The following is an 18213-nucleotide window of genomic DNA, read 5'->3' on the forward strand; positions in this document are numbered from 1 at the left end:
CTCCAATACTTTGGCCACCTCATGCGAAGAGTTGACTCATTGGAAAAGACCCTAATGCTGGGAAGGATCGGGGTCAGGAGGACAAGGGGACGACAGAGGATGAGATGGCTGAATGGCATCACCGACTCGATAGACATGGGTTTGGGTAGACTCCAGGAGTTGGTGATGGACAGGGAGGCCTGGTATGCTGCGATTCGTGTGGTCACAAAGAGTCGGACACAACTGAGCAACTGAACTGAACTGCACTGAATCTGTAAATTGCATTTGGTACTATAGTCATTTTCACAATATTGACTTTTCCTACCCAGGAACCTGGAATATCTCTCCATCTGTTTATGTCATCTTTGATGTCTTTTATCAAATTATAATTTTCTGTATACAGTTCTTTTATCTCCTTAGGTAAGTTTGTTCCTAGATGTTTTATTCTTTTTGTTGCAGTGGTGAATGGAATTGATTCCTTAATTTCTCTTTCTGATTTTTCATTATTAGTATATAGCAATGCAAATGACTTCTATGTATTGATTTTGTATCCTGTGACTTTGCTAAATTCACTGATTAGCTCTAGTAATTTTCTGATAGTATCATGGTTTTCTATGTACAGCATCCCATCATCTGCAAACAGTGAGTGCTATACTTCTTTACTGATCTGGATTCCTTTTCTTTCTTTTTCTTCTCTGACTGTTGTAGCTAGGACTTCAAAAACTAGTCTGAATAATAGTGGTGAAAGTGGACACCATTGTCTTGTTTCTGATCTTAGGCGGAATGCTTTCAGTTTTTCACCTTTGAGAATAATATTTGCTATGGGCCTAATATATGTGGCCTTATGTTGAGGTAGGTTCCTTCTATGCCCATTTCTTGAAGAGTTTTAATCAGGGCCAGTGCCCCCAAAGACTGAGGGGTCCAAAGGTAATGATTTTAGAACCCCATACCACTTGATTTATGCTGGGTGACTCTGTTGATGATTATTCTGTCATTAAGTTAGTAAAAATATAAAGTAGAGCTAATAAGTTAATATGAATACAGAAAGTCTCAGTGTAGTCACTAAGAAAATAAAACTTAAACTATATCACTAAGGCAAGCCAAATGCTAAACTGAAAAATTTCATTTACAAATGAAGGCAATAAAGATAAAAAGAAGGACAAAAAAACATGAATTTTGAAAAAAATAAAATAGTCATAAATTTGATCATATTAATAATGATGCAAAATGCTAGGCTGGATGAAGCACAGGCTGGAATCAAGATTGCCAGGAGAAATATCAATAATCTCAGACACACAGGTGACACCACCCTTATGGCAGAAAGCGAAGATGAACTACAGAGCCTCTTGATGAAAATGAAAGAGAAGAGTGGAAAAGCTGGCTTAAAATTCAACATTCAGAAAACTAAGATCATGACATCCGGTCCCATGACTTCATGACAAATAGATGGGGAAACAATAGAAACAGTGAGAGACTTTATTATTATTATTATTATTATTGCTCCAACATCACTGCAGATGGTGACTGCATCTATGAAATTAAAAGACACTTGCTCCTTGGAAGAAAAGCTATGTCCAACCTAGGCAGCATATTAAAAAGTAGAGACATTACTTTGCCAACAAACGCCCAGTCAAAGCTATGGTTTTTCCAGTAGTCATGTATGGATGTGAGAATTGGACTATAAAGAAAACTGAATGCCCAAGAATTGATGATCTTAAATGTGGTGCTGGAGAAGACTTTTGAGAGTCCCTTGGACTGCAAGGAGATCAAACCAGTCAATCCTAGAGGAAATCAGTCCTGAATATTCACTGGAAGGGCTGATGCTGAAGTTGAAACTCCAATACTTTGGCCACCTGATGCGAAGAACTGACTCATTGAAAAAGACCCAGATGCTGGGAAAGATTGAAGGAGGGAGGATAAGGGGATGACAGAGGATGAAATGGTTGGATGGCATCACCGACTCAATGGCCATGAGTTTTAGCAAGCTCTGGGAGTTGGTGATGGACAGGGAAGCCTGGAGTGCTGCAGTCTATGGGGTTTCAAAGATCAGACACAACTAATTAACTGAACTGAACTGAATAATTATGTAAATTATGAATGAATTGAACAATCTAATCAAAAAGCAAATATTCTGAGACTAGATAAAAAACAAAGATAAAACTATATGCTCTCTACAGGAGGCATAATTTAGAGTCAAAGGTATACATTTTAAATGAAATGACAGAAAAACACATATAATGCAAACATCAACCAAAGAGAGAATTGGGTATACTGTACTAAGGAAAAAAATGATTTTTATTAAAAATTATACTAGGGGTAAAGAAGGACATTTCATAATGATAAAAAGGGGACTCTATTAGGAAGACATAATAATTATATATGCACCTAACAAAACAACAGAAAAATGCATGGAGGAAAAAAAAACTGATAGAATTGAAGAAAGAAATAGACAATTCAACAATAATTGCTATACTTTACTAATCCACTTTCAATAATGGATAGAAAGATTAGCAGAAGATCAACAATGAAATAGATATCTTGAACGAGAATAGAAACCAGATGGACCTAACAGATATCTATAGAGCAATTTATCCAATACAGGATATGCATTCTTCTTAAGGGTGCAGGGAATATTCTCTAGAATACCCTATATTCTAGGACATAAGACAAACCTAAATAAATATTAAAGGGCTCAAACCATATCAAATCCATCCTCTGAATATAATAAAATTGGAAAACAAAACATCTTGAGAAACAGACAAATATGTGGAAGTTAAACAGCATACTCCTAAATAATCAAAGGGTCAAAGAAAGAATCACAAGAGAAAGTAGAAATACATTTGGCTCTTCAACAGTGCGGGATTTAGGGCAACCACCTTTTCTGCAGTCAAAAATCCATATGTAACTTGTAGTTGGCCCTCTATATGGTTCTTCCAAATCCGTGATTTCACCTCTGCAGATTCAACCAGCTGCAGATGGTGGAGTGCTGTAGAGTTTACTATTGAAAAAAAATCTTTGTATAAATGGACCTACACAGTTCATATGCCTGTTGTTCAAGGATCAACTTTACTTTGAGAAGAATGAAAGAGAAAACACACCACACCTATGTGAGGGGATGTAGCAAACTAAACTCAAATAGGCAGTCATAGTAAACAATTAATTCTAGAACAAAATTAATGGAATAGAGAATAGGAAAACCACAGAGATACTCAACAAATTAAAATTTGGTTATTTAGAAAGGTTAATGCTGCTGCTACTGCTGCTAAGTCGCTTCAGTCGTGTCCGACTCTGTGCGACTCCATAGACGGCAGCCCACTTGGCTCCCCGGTCCCTGGGATTCTCCAGGCAAGAACACTGGAGTGGATTGCCATTTCCTTCTCCAATGTAAGAAAGTGAAAAGTGAAAGTGAAGTCGTTCAGTCGTGTCCGACTCTTCGGGACCGAATGGACTCCAGCCTACCAGGCTCCTCCATCCATAGGATTTTCCAGGCAAAAGAGTACTGGGGCAGGGTGCCATTGCCTTCTCTGAGAAAGGTCAATAAATTGACACAACTTTAGCGATTTTGATCAAGGGAGGAAGAAGACTCAAATTACTAAAATTAAGAATAAAAAGGAAAAATTGCTACGAACTTTAGAGAAATAAATATAATTGTAAAGGAATACCATGATGCTAGTTAGAAAATTTAGATGAAATGGACAAATTTCTGAAAATACACAAATGACTGAAATTGACTCAAGAAGAAAATGAAAATCTGAATAGCAAGAGATAGAATTAGTCATTTTTAAACTTCTTGCCCAGCCCACCTCACAAAAGTCCCCCCTTACCCTACCTAGATCCCGATAGCCTTGCTGCTGAACTCTGCCAAATATTTAAATCAAAAAATCATGCTAATTCTCCACACATACATTCTAAATGTGTCCATAGAAGTGGAAAGAAACATTTCCCAACTCATTCTATGAGGCAGTATTACTCTGATGACAAAACTAGAGGTCAGTTATTTTGTAGAATTCTCCACAATTTTGCTCCATCCAGTATTTGCTCATGACAAATTTCATGTTTTGCATCTTTGACAGGAAAATGACAGAAATGATACTGTGTTCATATAATCTCATTCTATCAGGTGGTTCATGATTTCAGTGTGTCCCAATATTGATGATATTCACTTGGGTCACTTGATTAAAGTGGTTGCTGACAAGATTTTCCACTGTCAAGTTACTCTCCCCTATCTTATATTTTCAAAATTTTTTGTATTTTAAAGTTTTTTTTAAATTTTTTTTATTAGTTGGAGGCTAATTACTTCACAACATTTCAGTGGGTTTTGTCATACATTGACATGAATCAGCCATAGAGTTACACGTATTCCCCATCCCGATCCCCCCTCCCACCTCCCTCTCCACCCGACTCCTCTGGGTCCTCCCAGTGCACCAGGCCTGAGCACTTGTCTCATGTATCCCACCTGGGCTGGTGATCTGTTTCACCATAGATAATATACATGCTGTAATTTCAAAACATCCCATCCTCACCTTCTCCCCCAGAGTTCAAAAGTCTGTTCTGTACTTCTGTGTCTCTTTTTCTGTTTTGCATATAGGGTTATCGTTACCATCTTTCTAAATTATATATATATATATATGTGTTAGTATGCTGTAATGTTCTTTATCTTTCTGGCTTACTTCACTCTGTATAATGGGCTCCAGTTTCATCCATCTCATTAGAACTGATTCAAATGAATTCTTTTTAACAGCTGAGTAATATTCCATGGTGTATATGTACCACAGCTTTCTTATCCATTCATCTGCTGATGGGTATCTAGGTTGCTTCCATGTCCTGGCTACTATAAACAGTGCTGCAGTGAACATTGGGGTGTACGTGTCTCTTATTTTATGCCTCACCAAAGTTAGATGTATTCATTTATTTGTGTCTATTTGATTAAGGCTCTCTTATTTTACTAATTGAATCAAGATCTGTCACTTGTTATTTACTTTGAAGTTCACATTGTTCCAGCCTCAGACAGTGGGAAACTACTTAAGCCTGGCTCTATGTCCTTTTGACATCTCCCCATCAGTCTCTGAAAAATCTGATGCTTTTGGTACAAGATATTCCAGGCTCATCTTGTACTTTTCCTGTCCTATCCATGGAATTAACAATTTCTCCAAGAAGTCTCAAGTATTTTTAGTGGAAAATGAAATTTAGAATCCAATATATGAGATCTGTATGTACTCATTATTTCCCAGTTCCTCTCATTGACATAGTATGGGAAGTGTACATGTGTGTCCATGCCTGTGTGTGTGTGTATCCTCCTGATATAGCTCAGACTCTGATATCACAAAATGCTGGATTGTCCCCAACTCACGTGAATGCCTTTCTCAACATATCCAGGCTCTGACACCCTCTCCAGGTAGCCCTTATATAAACATACCCCCTCGCCCTGCTTGGGTTCTGATACTCTGCACTGGCACACCCCCATGTGCAGACACTCTCCTTGTTCCACTCAGTCTCTAACTGCCCACTCGGAGCCGGCCCACCTCCATCCATGGATGCCCTCCTCACATTGCTTGGCCTCTGACTTTCTACACAAATCTGCCTCCTCCTTGTGGATTTCGTCTTCTCTGAACTGAGGCTTTTACTCTGCATGCCTGGCCAGCTTCCTATTTAATATCCTCCGGGCTAAACGGACTCTTGTAGCAAGCTGCTTTGCTCTGTGAATGTCTCCTAATGCCACTTTGGCACTGACCGCACATTCCATGTCCTAGTATGGACATCCTTTTTTCCTTACTCAAATTCTGACATCTCATGCTACACATGCTACACCCTATTTGAATTCTGACTCCCCATACTAGGCTACTCTGACTGCATGGATATCCACTTCACCCCTATTTCACTTCTAACATCTCACTCTGGCCCATTATGCCTCCATGACCCCTGTCATGGATATCTGTCTTGATTGATCTCATCTAATCGTTTGTGATGAGTTTCTCAGCAAGAGGGAGAAGGGGGAGCGAGAGGGGGTTCTTGAATTGAATTTTGAAGCATAAGTGAGCGTTGCAATCAAAGATAGATAAACCACATTTCAAGTAGGGAACTTAATATGTGAAAAATGGGGTATAGAAAAATAATTCTTCAAGTTTATATTTTTTTCCCCAGAGGGTTACTACATAATGCATCAACATTAGTTGAAGAAACTTTCTTCTCCCAGTGTAAAATGACACCTTCTACCTTTATCATATTCTTAATGAGTATGTGTGTCTATGTATCTTAGTGCATTTGGGCTGCTATAACAAAATACCAGGCATAGAGGTGCTTGTGAGTAACAGAAATTTATTTCTCACAGTTCTGGAGGCTAGAGGTATAAGATCAGGGAAGCAGTATGGCCAGATGAGGGTCCTTTTCTGAGTTGCAGACTTCTCTCCTATAGGACGTCTCCTGCGTATGAACAAGTTCCATTCTGAGAGTTCACTTTTAAGCCCTATTTGTTCATAAGTCCAGCAAAGTTAGCCTTAGTACCCAAATAACAGAACTGGCTGTATACTGCTGCTTTTTTAAAAAATTAATTTTTTTATTGAAGGATAATTGCTTTACAGAATTTTGTTGTTTTCTGTCAAACCTCAACATGAATCAGCCATAGGTATACATATATCCCCTCCTTTTTGAAACTCCCTCCTATCTTCCTCCTCTCTAGGTTGATACAGAGACCCTGTTTGAGTTTCCTGAGCCATACAGCAAATTCCCGTTGCTTTCTACTTTACATATGGTAATGTAATTTTCCATGTTACTATTTATATCCATATATCATCTATATCTATATTTATATCTATATCTCTCTCTATATATATCTCCATGTATACTCTTTACTCCGTATATCTCACTCTCTCTTCCCCTCTTCCCATGTCCATAAGTCTATTCTCAATGTCTGTTTCTCCACTGCTGCCCTGTAAATAAGTTCTTCGGTACCATTTCTCTAGATTCCATATATATGGGTTATGATATTTCTCTTTCTCTTTCTGAGTTACTTCACTCTGTATAATAGGTTCTAGGTTCATCCACCTTATTAGTGAAGTGAAATTCACTCAGTTGTGTCCAACACTTTGCGACCCCGTGGACAATACAGTCCATGGAAACTTCTCCAGGCCAGAATACTGGAGTAGGTAGCCTTTCCTTTCTCCAGGGGATCTTCCCAACTCAGGAATCGAACTGAGGCCTCCTGTATTGCAGGCAGATTGTTTACCAGCTGAGCCACAAGGGAAGCTGATCCACCTTATTGGAACAGACTCAACTTTTGGAACTGACTCCTTTTTATGACTGAGTAATATTCCATTGTGTATAAGCACCAGAACTCCTTTATCCATTCATGTGTTGATGGACATCTAGGTTGCTTCCATATTCTAGCTATTGTAAATAGTGCTGGAATGAACAATGGGATACATGTGTCTTTTTCAATTTTTGTTTCCTCAGGGTATATGCCTAGGAGTGGGATTGCTGGGTCATAGGGTATACTGCTCTTTTATACGTGCTTTCAGACTTCCTGGGCTAGAAATCGACGTAGGGTTCTAATGTACTCTATACAGCACTGTGCTGTAAAATACACAAAAGCACAACCACTTGTAGAGCATGCACGCATGTGACAATGTCCACCAGATACGTGAATTAACTTACATGACTGGACATGGGAATGCAAGTTCGAATCTTTGTAATTTCAGTTTGAAGATTCCTGTGTAAGGGACTTTCTGTGTTCTCACATGGCAAAAGGAGCTTTGGAGCTCTGTGAGTTCTCTTTGTAAGAGCATTAATCTCCGTTCTTGAGGGCTACACCCTCATGACCTAAATATCTCCCTAAGGCCCCACCTTCTAATATCATCACACTGGACATTAGGTTTACAACATGAATTTTGGGGGGTGCCACATTCCTACAAAAGCTGTATGTGTGTGTATTTGAGTTGATGTCTGCTTTCACTTCTTACCTCATGAGCTGTAAGTCTAACCATGTACCAGTACTAGTCGTATACCAGTACTTCTCTATGTAAGCATGTAGGCTATCCATACGCTTTAAAATCTAGTAAGGACAACCTTCATGCTCATTCATCTTCTTTTTCAGAAGTGCCCTGCCTCTTACAACATTTTTATTTTTCCAAATATATTATAGAATTAGCTTATTTCTCATACCAATCATATTAGTATTTTTGTTGAAATCTCATCATAACTTCAGAATAATTTGGGGACAATTGATATCTGTATAAAATCTTTTCATACTCCCAAAAGATACATCTTTCCATTTTATCGTGCATTTCATTTTGTTTTTCAGTAGGGTTTCAGAATTTTCTTCAAATAGCTATTGCATATTTGTTCTTAAATATATTCTTAATGTTTATCTGTTTCTAGCTATTATAAATGGTGTCTTCCATTATAAATGTAATTGGTTGTTAGTGTGTAGGAACTCTGTTCTGTATATTTTTATTTTTATCCAGGCATCTAGTTCAATTTCCTTAAAATACAGCTGTCCCTCAATATTTGTGGGAGATTGGTTCTAAGACACCACCGCCAAAGATCAAATACCCAAATCCACAGATGTTCAAGTCCCGTATAATAAGCAGCATAGCATTTTAGTATTTGCATATACACTGCACATATCCTGTCATAGACTTTAAATCATCTCTAGATTACTTATAATACCTAATACAATGTAAATGACATGTCAAAGTTGACAGCATGTGGTAAATTTGAATTTTGATCTTTGGAAATTTCTGGAACTTTTTTGAATAAATATTTTTAATCCACACTTCGTGAATCCCTGCATGCAAAACCCATGAATAGTAAAGGGTGAATGCGTAGAGTACTTTTCTTTGGAGTCTCCTGTCATCAGCAAATAATGTTAATGTTGCCTCCACTGCTCTATGTTTTAAAAATAAACTTTAAAAAGCCTTAGAATGATTTTACTAACAAAAAAGAGAAGATAGCTGCTTTGTATCAGAAAGCTCCAAAATATCACACATATTGTTATACACTAGAGTGCCTACTTTATTTCTAAGATTATTTTCATATTAAGATTTTCTTAGTTTTTACCCAATGTCCTTTTTCTGATCCAGGAACCCATCCCAGATCCTACATTGTATGTAGCAGATGTCTCTTTAGGCTCTTCTTGGATGTGACAATTTCTCAGACTTCCTTTATTTTTCACAACCTTGATAGTTTTGAGGAGTATTAGTCAGGTATTTTATAAAATGTTCCTCAACTTGGATTTGTCTGATGCTTTTCCTATTAGCCTGGGACTATGGATTTTTGGAGGAGTCTTCCTTGTGGTTCAGCTGGTAAAGAATTCACCTTCATTGGGGGAGACCTGGGTTTGATCCCTCGGTTGGGAAAATCCCCCAGAGAAGGGAAGGCTACCCACTCCAGTATTCTGGCCTAGAGAATATCATGGACAGTATAGTCCATGGGGTTGCAAAGAGTCAGACATGACTGAGTGACTTTCATTTTCACTTTCACTTCACGGGTTTGGGGGGAGGAAGACTGCAGAGATGGAGTGTCCTTTTCTTAACCACATGATACAATCTACATGCCTTATCCCTGGTAATGTTGACCTTGACCACTTGGCTGAAATAGCGTTTGTCAGGTTATTCCACTGTCAAGTTACTCTTTTTCTCCCTCTCCATATTGTTGTATTTTTTGGAATGAAGTCACCATGTGTAACTCATTCTTAAGGAATAGGGAGTTACACTCCACCTCCTTGAGAGCACAATTACCTAAGTCAATTATCTGAAATTCTTCTGCATGGGAAATTGGTCTGTTCTCTCACATGTATTCAATCATTTATTTATATCAGTATGGACCCGTAGATATTCATTTTATACTTTGGGGTATAATCCCAAAAGATAACTTACCTAATTTGTTACGTTGCTCATTTTGTTATAGCTTTGGCCATTGGAAGCTCATTCCTGTCTTGTTTGACATACCCCTGTTACTTCAGGGCTTTTTTATTTTTTTTTTAAATTTTTTAAACACTTCCTTTTTGATACAATAAGATTCCCCCAGACTTCTCTTCTATATTTCCTCTCTGAGCCCTACAATCAATAACTTCTCCAACAAGCCTGGTTCCTTTTATCGGAAAAGAGTATTGGGAACCAAGATCTGTGCTTATTTCTACATAATTGTTTCTTTCAGATTTTGGGAGTATCATTTCTCTTAAACCTTTCAGCTAAGAAGTTAAAGAAATATATGTATGTAAGTTCACGTGCCATCTATATAACTGTTCAAGTATGCATGTGTAACAATATCAGGATTGTTAACCTGTACCCCTACGAGAAACAACACTATCAACTAGATTACACTGGTTTTATATTTTACTTTCAGTCTTGCAAACTCCATTCATTTCCAAAGTTACTTAAGTCAGGGGATCTTAGTGAGGTGGTTTCATACATTTGTAATATAATTCCATTCTTTAGTCAAATTCTGCATTCCATTCTTGATGTCAAAGTTTTAAAAAATATACATGCATTGATTTAATTGTGTGCTGTAAGGTTCTTCCAATTTTCACAAATATGTAGTGTCACGTATTTTCTATAACATCATACAGAATAGTTTCACTGCCCTAAAACAGCCTCTATGCCTGGAGAAGGAAATGGCAACCCACTCCAATATTCTTGCCTGGGAAATCCCAGGGATTGAGGAGCTGGTGGGCTACTGTCCATGGGGTCTCAAGGAGTCAGACACGACAGCGACTGAGCACAGTCATTTTTAGGAACAGTGCAGCCACACAAAACACATCAGTGGCTTCTAGTTTGTGGCCTCTGGTTTAATATCTTACTTTCCCACTTGTCCCTCTGCTCCACAGGGGCACATGCCCATGGGCCTGCTCTGCTCAGCCCAGGGTCTGGATTCAACAAATGGAATAATGAAAATCGAAGATGGAACCACCCTCCCGGGAGAGCACCAGGTTGAGAAAGAATACACTGGCATGGAAATGGCATTCTGTCACTCCCTCTTCTTCTGTCAGTCCTCTTTTTCAATTGCCCTCTGGGAATGTCGCCATTTCCCTTTAAGCCCTACTCCCAATTGACCCCCACAAGCCTCCTTACCCTCTGCCCTGAAGTCATCACAACGACCACGTGGGTTCTGGCTGGGGCGGGGCCCATTGTGACATCACCAAGGGCCAAGCTTGGCTGGTCCTCAGTCTCCAGGTGCCAGCGCAGACCAGCACACCAGGAGCTGTTTCCTCTCGGCTCACCATGTGGTCCGTCCAATGGTTCCTGTGCTTTTCCATGGCCGTTACCTATGTCGATGGCTTAATGTTTACTTCCCTGAGAGAGACAGCTGAAGAACTCCAGCGTCAGGTGCTCTGCGGAGGACACTGTTTAATTCAGCAGAATCAACCAGAGCATGCCCAGGACTGGCTTAAGATGGTGTTACTCGGGCTTTTCTTCATTGTGCTCATGTACCTGACAGTGAAGTTGACAGGAGAGAGTGGTGAGAGTAATGTGCAGACTCCTCCTGCCTGTCAGGGTGGTTCATTTGGCTCTCTGGGACAGAAAAAGAAAAAGGCCTCCCCAGACAAGGACTATATGTTCGCTACCTTAACCCAGCTCGAGATGGACCTTGTGAAATTTGTGTCCAGGGTGCGGAATCTGAAACTTGCCGCGGCAACCTGCAGTAACCTCAGCCCTCCCAATGTTGAGGTTCCCGCAGACGCACACGATACCATTACAGTGTATGAACTCTGGTGCGAAGAAGACTCTGAATGAGTGGATTTGTGTGTCAAAGTAGGAGAGGATAAGGTGTTGACATAACTTATCCAAACTAATAAAACTCCTCTGAAGCAAAAGAAAGAAGCCTCTGATAATTTTTACTTGCTCTACAGTTTGACCTTTTCCAGAGTGTGGTATAATTATCAGCTTGCAGTGTTTAACCTTTTCCAGACTAGCTTATTTTACTTAATAACATTCATTCAGGTTTCATCCATTTCTTTTTGTGATTTTATAGTTCACTGCTTCCAGTTTGTGGGTGAGAGAGAGAGAGAGTATGAATTAAGCTGTTATAAAATTTATGTGCACGTTTTTGTGTGGGCATTAACTATCAAATCATTTGCTGAACAATCTAGGAGTGTAATTGATAGATCATGTTGTATAACAACTCTCTCTATATATGTATAATAACTCTGTAAGAAATTGCTTCCAAAGTGATTCTACCATTTTGCAATCGATTAACAACAAATGAGAGTTTCTATTGTTCCTCACCTTTGCCAGTAACTGGTTTGTCAGAATTTTGTATTTGACCATTCCATTAAATGTAGTGGTATCTCATTGTTTTAGTTTCACTACTCTACTCTAAAACATTATCTTATTTTCATATTTCCATTGCAGCATTTCCATTGTGTTTTATTACCATCAATTCTTCAGGAGTTTTATCTTTAATCTGAGGTTTAAATAGATCTTCTGCTCAGCAAAACTTCTGCTGCTGTTTATACCATCAGTGATTACTTTGCTTAATTAGTCCTCTAATAATTTTTTCTTGAACTACTCATAACTTGAAATCATGTATAACACTGAGCACGTTTTCTTTTCCTGAGTATCGCTTTGTCCACTAATGTTGAATGCCTCCATGCAAAAGTTTATGTTCAGCATGAACTCACTTCCCCCATTTTTTTCAGTTTGTTTAGATTCTCTTATATACTTACTAGATGATAACCAAATCTGCATTTGTACCAGTTGCAGTTGCAGTGGTACATTTACCCTGAAGTTTTATTACAAGCAAATATGTATTTTATCAGAATCTTGACTTATTATGTGTCTTCTTCATATAGTTTTGAAAAACTACATGCCCATTATTCAAGTTTTTAATAATCTGTGCCTCTTCTCCACTAAGATTCTAATGAGTCAATATGTATTGATAGAACTAGAGAGCAATCATAAAATATGTTGGTATGGTTATTGAATAAGTTATATTTAAAAAATGACAGTAACTAAACTGTTTGCTATTGGTAACAATTAGTTTTCTCTCAGTGATTCTGTAATTTTGAAGGTCCAAATGCTCTTCGATATAATCCATAAACAGAGAAGATAAATTAGCAAGCACCTAAATAGAACATAGATTCATAGCATGTCTAATGATCAGTTTTAACTAGTTTCACCTAGAGTCTTGTAGTTCAGTTATAAACATTTTTGTTTTTCTGCAGTAAAGAGAATTTGCTAGTTCTCTTGGGGGGAAGACTATTTTGCTCAATGTTTTCCTATGCTTTTGATTTTCAAGAGAAGAGAAATCTTAAGACACTTGTCTTCTAATGTCTGGTACTGTGCCTAATGAATATTTTTTTCTAATTAATATGTTATCATTAATAAAATGTACATTATGTTTACTTCCAACACTAATTTAAAGTGACTCATGATAAAAGACATATTTCAGTTAACTATGTTTGGGATTGACAGGTACACACTGCTGTATTTAAAATGCATAACCAACAGGGACCTATACAATAGCACAGGAAAGTCTGCTGAATACTCTATAAGGACATAAACAGGAAAAGAATTTGAAAAAGAATAGATATATGTATAACTGAGTCACTTTGCTGTAGACATAAACTATCACAACATTGTTAACCAATTGTCTTCCAGTATAAAAATAGAATATTAAAAAAGGAAAATACTTTCACTGAAGCCAAAAATAGCAATATAAACTAAACAATGTTGAGATTGAGGCAAATGATTAGGGTTAGGGCTGATTCATGTCAATGTATGACAAAACCCACTGAAATGTTGTGAAGTAATTAGCCTCCAACTAATAAAAATAAATTAAAAAAGAAAGAAAGAAAGAAAGAAAGAGGAGCCTGGCAAGACCTGAATGATGGAACTCAAACCCTGACTTTAGCTTTGGTCTGGCAGCTGATAAGAAGGTATGGTACACAATTTTAACTGCTTAAGCTTCACTATCATACAGGTCTGTGATCTAGTCTTTACTGCTTCTAAGGAAATCTATCAATGGCTACACCTTTGAAATTTTTGTGTTTAGACTCTGAAGTGAGCTTAAGTAATGAATATAAGTTGGATGGTCAATGGGAAATGCCTTCTTGAAAGTGTTGCAGCAGAACTGTGAATATTTCCCTTTTTTCATAATATGCATGACACAGACTTGAGCCTCATTTTGTCTTGGTGAATAAAAACAGCAAAAATTATGAACATGTATACATTTGAGAAAGAAGATCTCTTAACTGTAGTGCTAAAAAGCAATTCATTATAACTGGGTACCAGCCAAAGCACAGCTTACTTTAAGTCGTTACCATGGGTTGGCCTAGTACAAAATGAGCCTGCAGTAGACTGGTGAACTTACTCTTCCTGCCACCAGTGTAAAAAGCAGCTCAATGGCAAGTCACTACTACTTGAAATTCTTTTTTTTTTGTTTTCATATAGTGTGAATGTCTTCTTGTGAAATCTTTTCTTTAATCTCTCAAACCTAAGGAAAAGAAATGAAAGATAAAGCATCTTTCTAATATTTGTATTTTTTCTAATAAACTAGAACGGAACTTGTTCTGCTGTTTTTTTTTTTTAATTAATTTTTATTGGTGTTTAGTTGCTTTACAATGTTGTGTTAGTTTCTGCTATACAGCAAAGTGAATCAGCTATGTGTTTAAATATATCTCGTCTTTTTTCAGATTTCCTTCTGATTTAGATCATTGCAGAGCATTGAGTAGAGTTCCCTATGCTATACAGTAGCTTCTCATTAGTTACCTGTTTCTTCTGCTGCTTCATTTAGATATACCCTCAATGCCCTGGAAGATCTTGGTGATGGTCAGAAAGCTAATGATGACATCATTGTAAGCTGGGCGAACAGAACATTGAATGAAGCAGGGAAATCAACCTCCATTCAGAGTTTTAAGGTAAGAATTCCATGTTTGACTATTAAACATTATGTTTGCTATAGAAAGTATCTATAGTTTAGAAGGCTAGCCTTTGGTTTCTTTGTCAGTGAGATCATTGTGGGGCTAATGACATGGTTCTTTTTTAATTCACTAGACTTTGTTTTTGACAGCTTTATATAAGTGATCGTGCATTAATTTGTACACATGGAAATTCTCAAATGTATTTACTCTAGGATAAGACGATCAGCTCCAGTTTGGCAGTTGTGGATTTGATTGACGCCATCCAGCCAGGCTGCATAAACTACGACCTTATTAAGAGTGGCACTCTGGCAGAAGATGACAAGCACAATAATGCCAAGTAAGAGATGCTGCCTAATATCCTGATAAGGGCATAGGCAATGTAGGTAGGCAGATTTGCATTATCATTCAGGTTCTGCCACTTAAGAATGGTGTCAGCTGGGGGAAATGTCTTCTAGCCTCAGATTCCTCATCCATAAAATGGGAGCAATAATACTTATCTTGGAGATTTTGAAATGAGTAAAATACATAAGAGCCTAGCATTGTTGCACCTGACCTAGTAGGTAGGTGCTCAGTCAGCCACTGGTTTGTAGGTTATAGAAATAATGTATGTGTTAAAGCAACTTAGCTGCAAACTTAAAACAAGGGGAAAATGGGCAAAGGATAAGCATGCCTTTGATAGGGTTTTCTTTTGTTGCACTTTTTTAAAATGCTTTAAAAACTTACTGTGCATAGCCCACCTTACTACGTACATTGAGTTTGTTATCTTGGTCCTTTAAGTGGGCAGGATGCTAAACTCTCAGCTGAAACCGTGCGTTGAAATTTTCCTGCATTTTGACAATACTGAGAGGGTCTTTTCCACCTGCCTCTTCCCTTCTTCTCCAAAGACCTAGACTGTGATCTGCTTTCATGGGCAACCCATGAAAGCTTTCCTAGTATACACTGAAAATCAGCTCCCAACAGGGCTTCACAAGATAGCTAAGAAGCATTATTGCAAAACTTCATTTTGGCATCACATACTGTGTCAAATCATTTCTTCCCTCCTTGAAAAAAATATTTGCAGCATAATATGATAAAGATTTATAGAGAACTCTTCAAACTTCTTTTTCCAGAAACTTGATCATATTTAAAGATTCATGTTACAGAACACCTAGAAATGCCTTGTGTATTAATTGAGGGATGCTCTTGCAAATTTCCTCAGTTGAACTTGTCAGTTCTTAACTCCTTTCCTTTCTGGATCCTTTTCATCCCTTTCTTCAGCCACTCTGGCATGTACCATATAGACTCTGTCTCTTCCCTTGAATATTTGAAAATATTCACTGCATCTATGAAATTGTATTTTGCATCTGGCACAGTTTCCCACTGTGTCTCTAACATCTCGTTATAGTCACTGTTATCTTATTACATGCTCAATGAGAATATCAACATCTGAGTACATATACATATTTTCAACATCTGGGTATACACACACACACATATTCTGGAAAAAATGTTTTTTTTTCACATCAGTGCTCCTAAATTGTTCTCATTTTACATTGTAGAAAAGGAGTGAATACATATTATCAGTCCCAAATAGTAGAGCTTAAAAATCTGGTATCACTTAAGAGGGACCTCACAAAATAAAAAACAATGAAAAATGAAGTCATTCTGATTTGAACTCTTTCTGTAGAAGTTTTGTACCCCAGACATTGGATATATGAGAGGAAATAGAGGCCTCATGTTGTGCCCTTGACTAACCAGAATTGAACCTCAAATTTTGTTTCCTCCAAAAAATAGGTACACAGTGTCGATTGTTAGAAGAATTGGAGCCAGGGTGTATGCTCTCCCAGAAGACCTTGTGGAAGTAAAGCCCAAGATGGTCATGACTGTTTGCATGCTTGATGGGCAGAGGTATGAAGAGAGTGTAAAATAACCAATTTGAATAAAAAACAACCAGTACAACAATCTCTGGCTGAAGTGCTCATGGCTTAAGAAACTTTTGGTTTCTGAAAGGACTTTTTAGTTTTAACAAGACTAAGCTCATCATGGGAGCCCTCAGGAGAAAGAGTTTTAGTAACAACAACTCCTCTTTCCCATAGTCAAGGTGGATTTGTCAGGCCCACCCGAAATGTGCCCGTAGTCAAATAATTTACTCCCTCCTCCTAGATCGCTGCCCTTGACATTTCCCATTGCTGTACGTATTTCTATGTATCTGTTTTCCTCTTAGAATGTCCGCCTCCTGGGACTTGCTTAGATGATTGAATATGAATATTATTGGTATTAGACAATAATTTGCTTTCCATCCAGTATGCTAGTTCTTATTCAAGAACTTTGGTCAGAGGGTATTTGTATATGAGTATCCTTTGCTTATCAATTGACAGAAGTAACTGACTGTGCAGAATGTAATAGAAGCTTCTCATATTCTTTTATTCTTAAAATCAGTATCTTTTTACAGTATTCTTTCTACATGATCCTTTTTTGTACATTTAAGAATATTTTGATTACATTAAATAAGACTGCTGATTTTGCTACTTTTTTTTAAGGGGTCTTCAAGTAAGTAAAAAACATACATTATAGGTAGAGGGAAATGTACCTTGAATTTCCATCTTCCCTCTCACACTAAAGGTGTAAACACTTGGTTCAACATATGCTTATTTGTTTTAAAACGTGTACCATCAAACTCTCTCTTTAGATTTAAAGTGTTGCTGTATATGACACTTTTGAGGAGAGAGTGGGCTCAGAATTTAGGAAGGATATGGTAGGCCAAGTATGCTAAGTGTATATTGCATTTTCTAATTTTACACCTAAGATAAGGAGCTGTGGTCACTAAAAAATAAACATATATGTAGGACTTAATATACTCTAATGTACTCTTGCTTTGTCAAGCTGTTTGCTATAGTTTTTTAAGATCATAATGTTACTCTAACTCTGAAAAGTGTTGTAATCTGGTAGCAATGTATTAGTTCAAATAAAGGCATTTACATAATTAATCTCTTCAGGCCTCTGTCCCTTTGTAGTATGCCTATAATGTTTGCCAGATTTTTTTCTCCAATATTCTAACTCATTTTCTGGTATACTTTATAAAATGATGTTTGTTAAATTTATGTTTTGGAGCTGAATTACACGGATGGATAGATTAAGGTTATAATGATCAATGAGGTCAGATGGTTTTCTCCAACTTACCAAAATTTCCTTATCCGGTTTCTCCTTTTTTCTTTCTTTTCCATGTCACTCAATCTTTTCAGTGTTCAATAATGACATGATATGTGTTTGCGTGTGTGCTCAGTCACTTCAGTCTTGTCCGATTCTTTGCGATCCTACGGACTGTAACCCGCCAGGCTCCTCTGTCCAGGGGATTCTCCAGGCAAGAATACTGGAGTGGGTCGTCATTCCCTTCTCCA

The 18213-nt window shown here is 37.6% G+C and overlaps 1 protein-coding gene and 1 long non-coding RNA gene across 2 annotated transcripts; both read left to right on the top strand.

Moving 5' to 3' along the window:
* The first annotated feature begins 304 nt into the window (after positions 1 to 304).
* LOC136153605 (uncharacterized) lies at positions 305 to 11218 on the top strand. The gene is made up of 4 exons (XR_010660416.1): positions 305 to 399; positions 6656 to 6732; positions 10132 to 10187; positions 10802 to 11218. It is a non-coding gene; the product is annotated as an uncharacterized lncRNA (long non-coding RNA).
* Positions 11219 to 11228: 10 nt separating this feature from the next.
* LOC136154728 (uncharacterized) lies at positions 11229 to 17802 on the top strand. Its single transcript, XM_065916887.1, has 5 exons — positions 11229 to 11582; positions 13761 to 13852; positions 14710 to 14833; positions 15049 to 15173; positions 16610 to 17802. The coding sequence occupies exons 1-5, from the start codon at positions 11229 to 11231 to the stop codon at positions 16743 to 16745; spliced, it is 831 nt and encodes a 276-aa protein (XP_065772959.1). The 3' UTR covers positions 16746 to 17802.
* The last annotated feature ends 411 nt before the right edge of the window (positions 17803 to 18213 follow it).

The sequence above is a fragment of the Muntiacus reevesi genome, chromosome X, assembly GCF_963930625.1.
Source record: "Muntiacus reevesi chromosome X, mMunRee1.1, whole genome shotgun sequence".
Classification (NCBI taxonomy): Eukaryota; Metazoa; Chordata; class Mammalia; order Artiodactyla; family Cervidae; genus Muntiacus; species Muntiacus reevesi.

Coding starts and splice junctions, on each gene's coding strand:
- LOC136154728 (XM_065916887.1), top strand. CDS start 11,229: ATGGCCGTTACCTATGTCGATGGCTTAATGTTTACTTCCCTGAGAGAG. Junction 13,853..14,709: donor GTCTGGCAGCTGATAAGAAG/GTATGGTACACA, acceptor TGCTTCATTTAG/ATATACCCTCAATGCCCTGG. Junction 14,834..15,048: donor CCTCCATTCAGAGTTTTAAG/GTAAGAATTCCA, acceptor TATTTACTCTAG/GATAAGACGATCAGCTCCAG.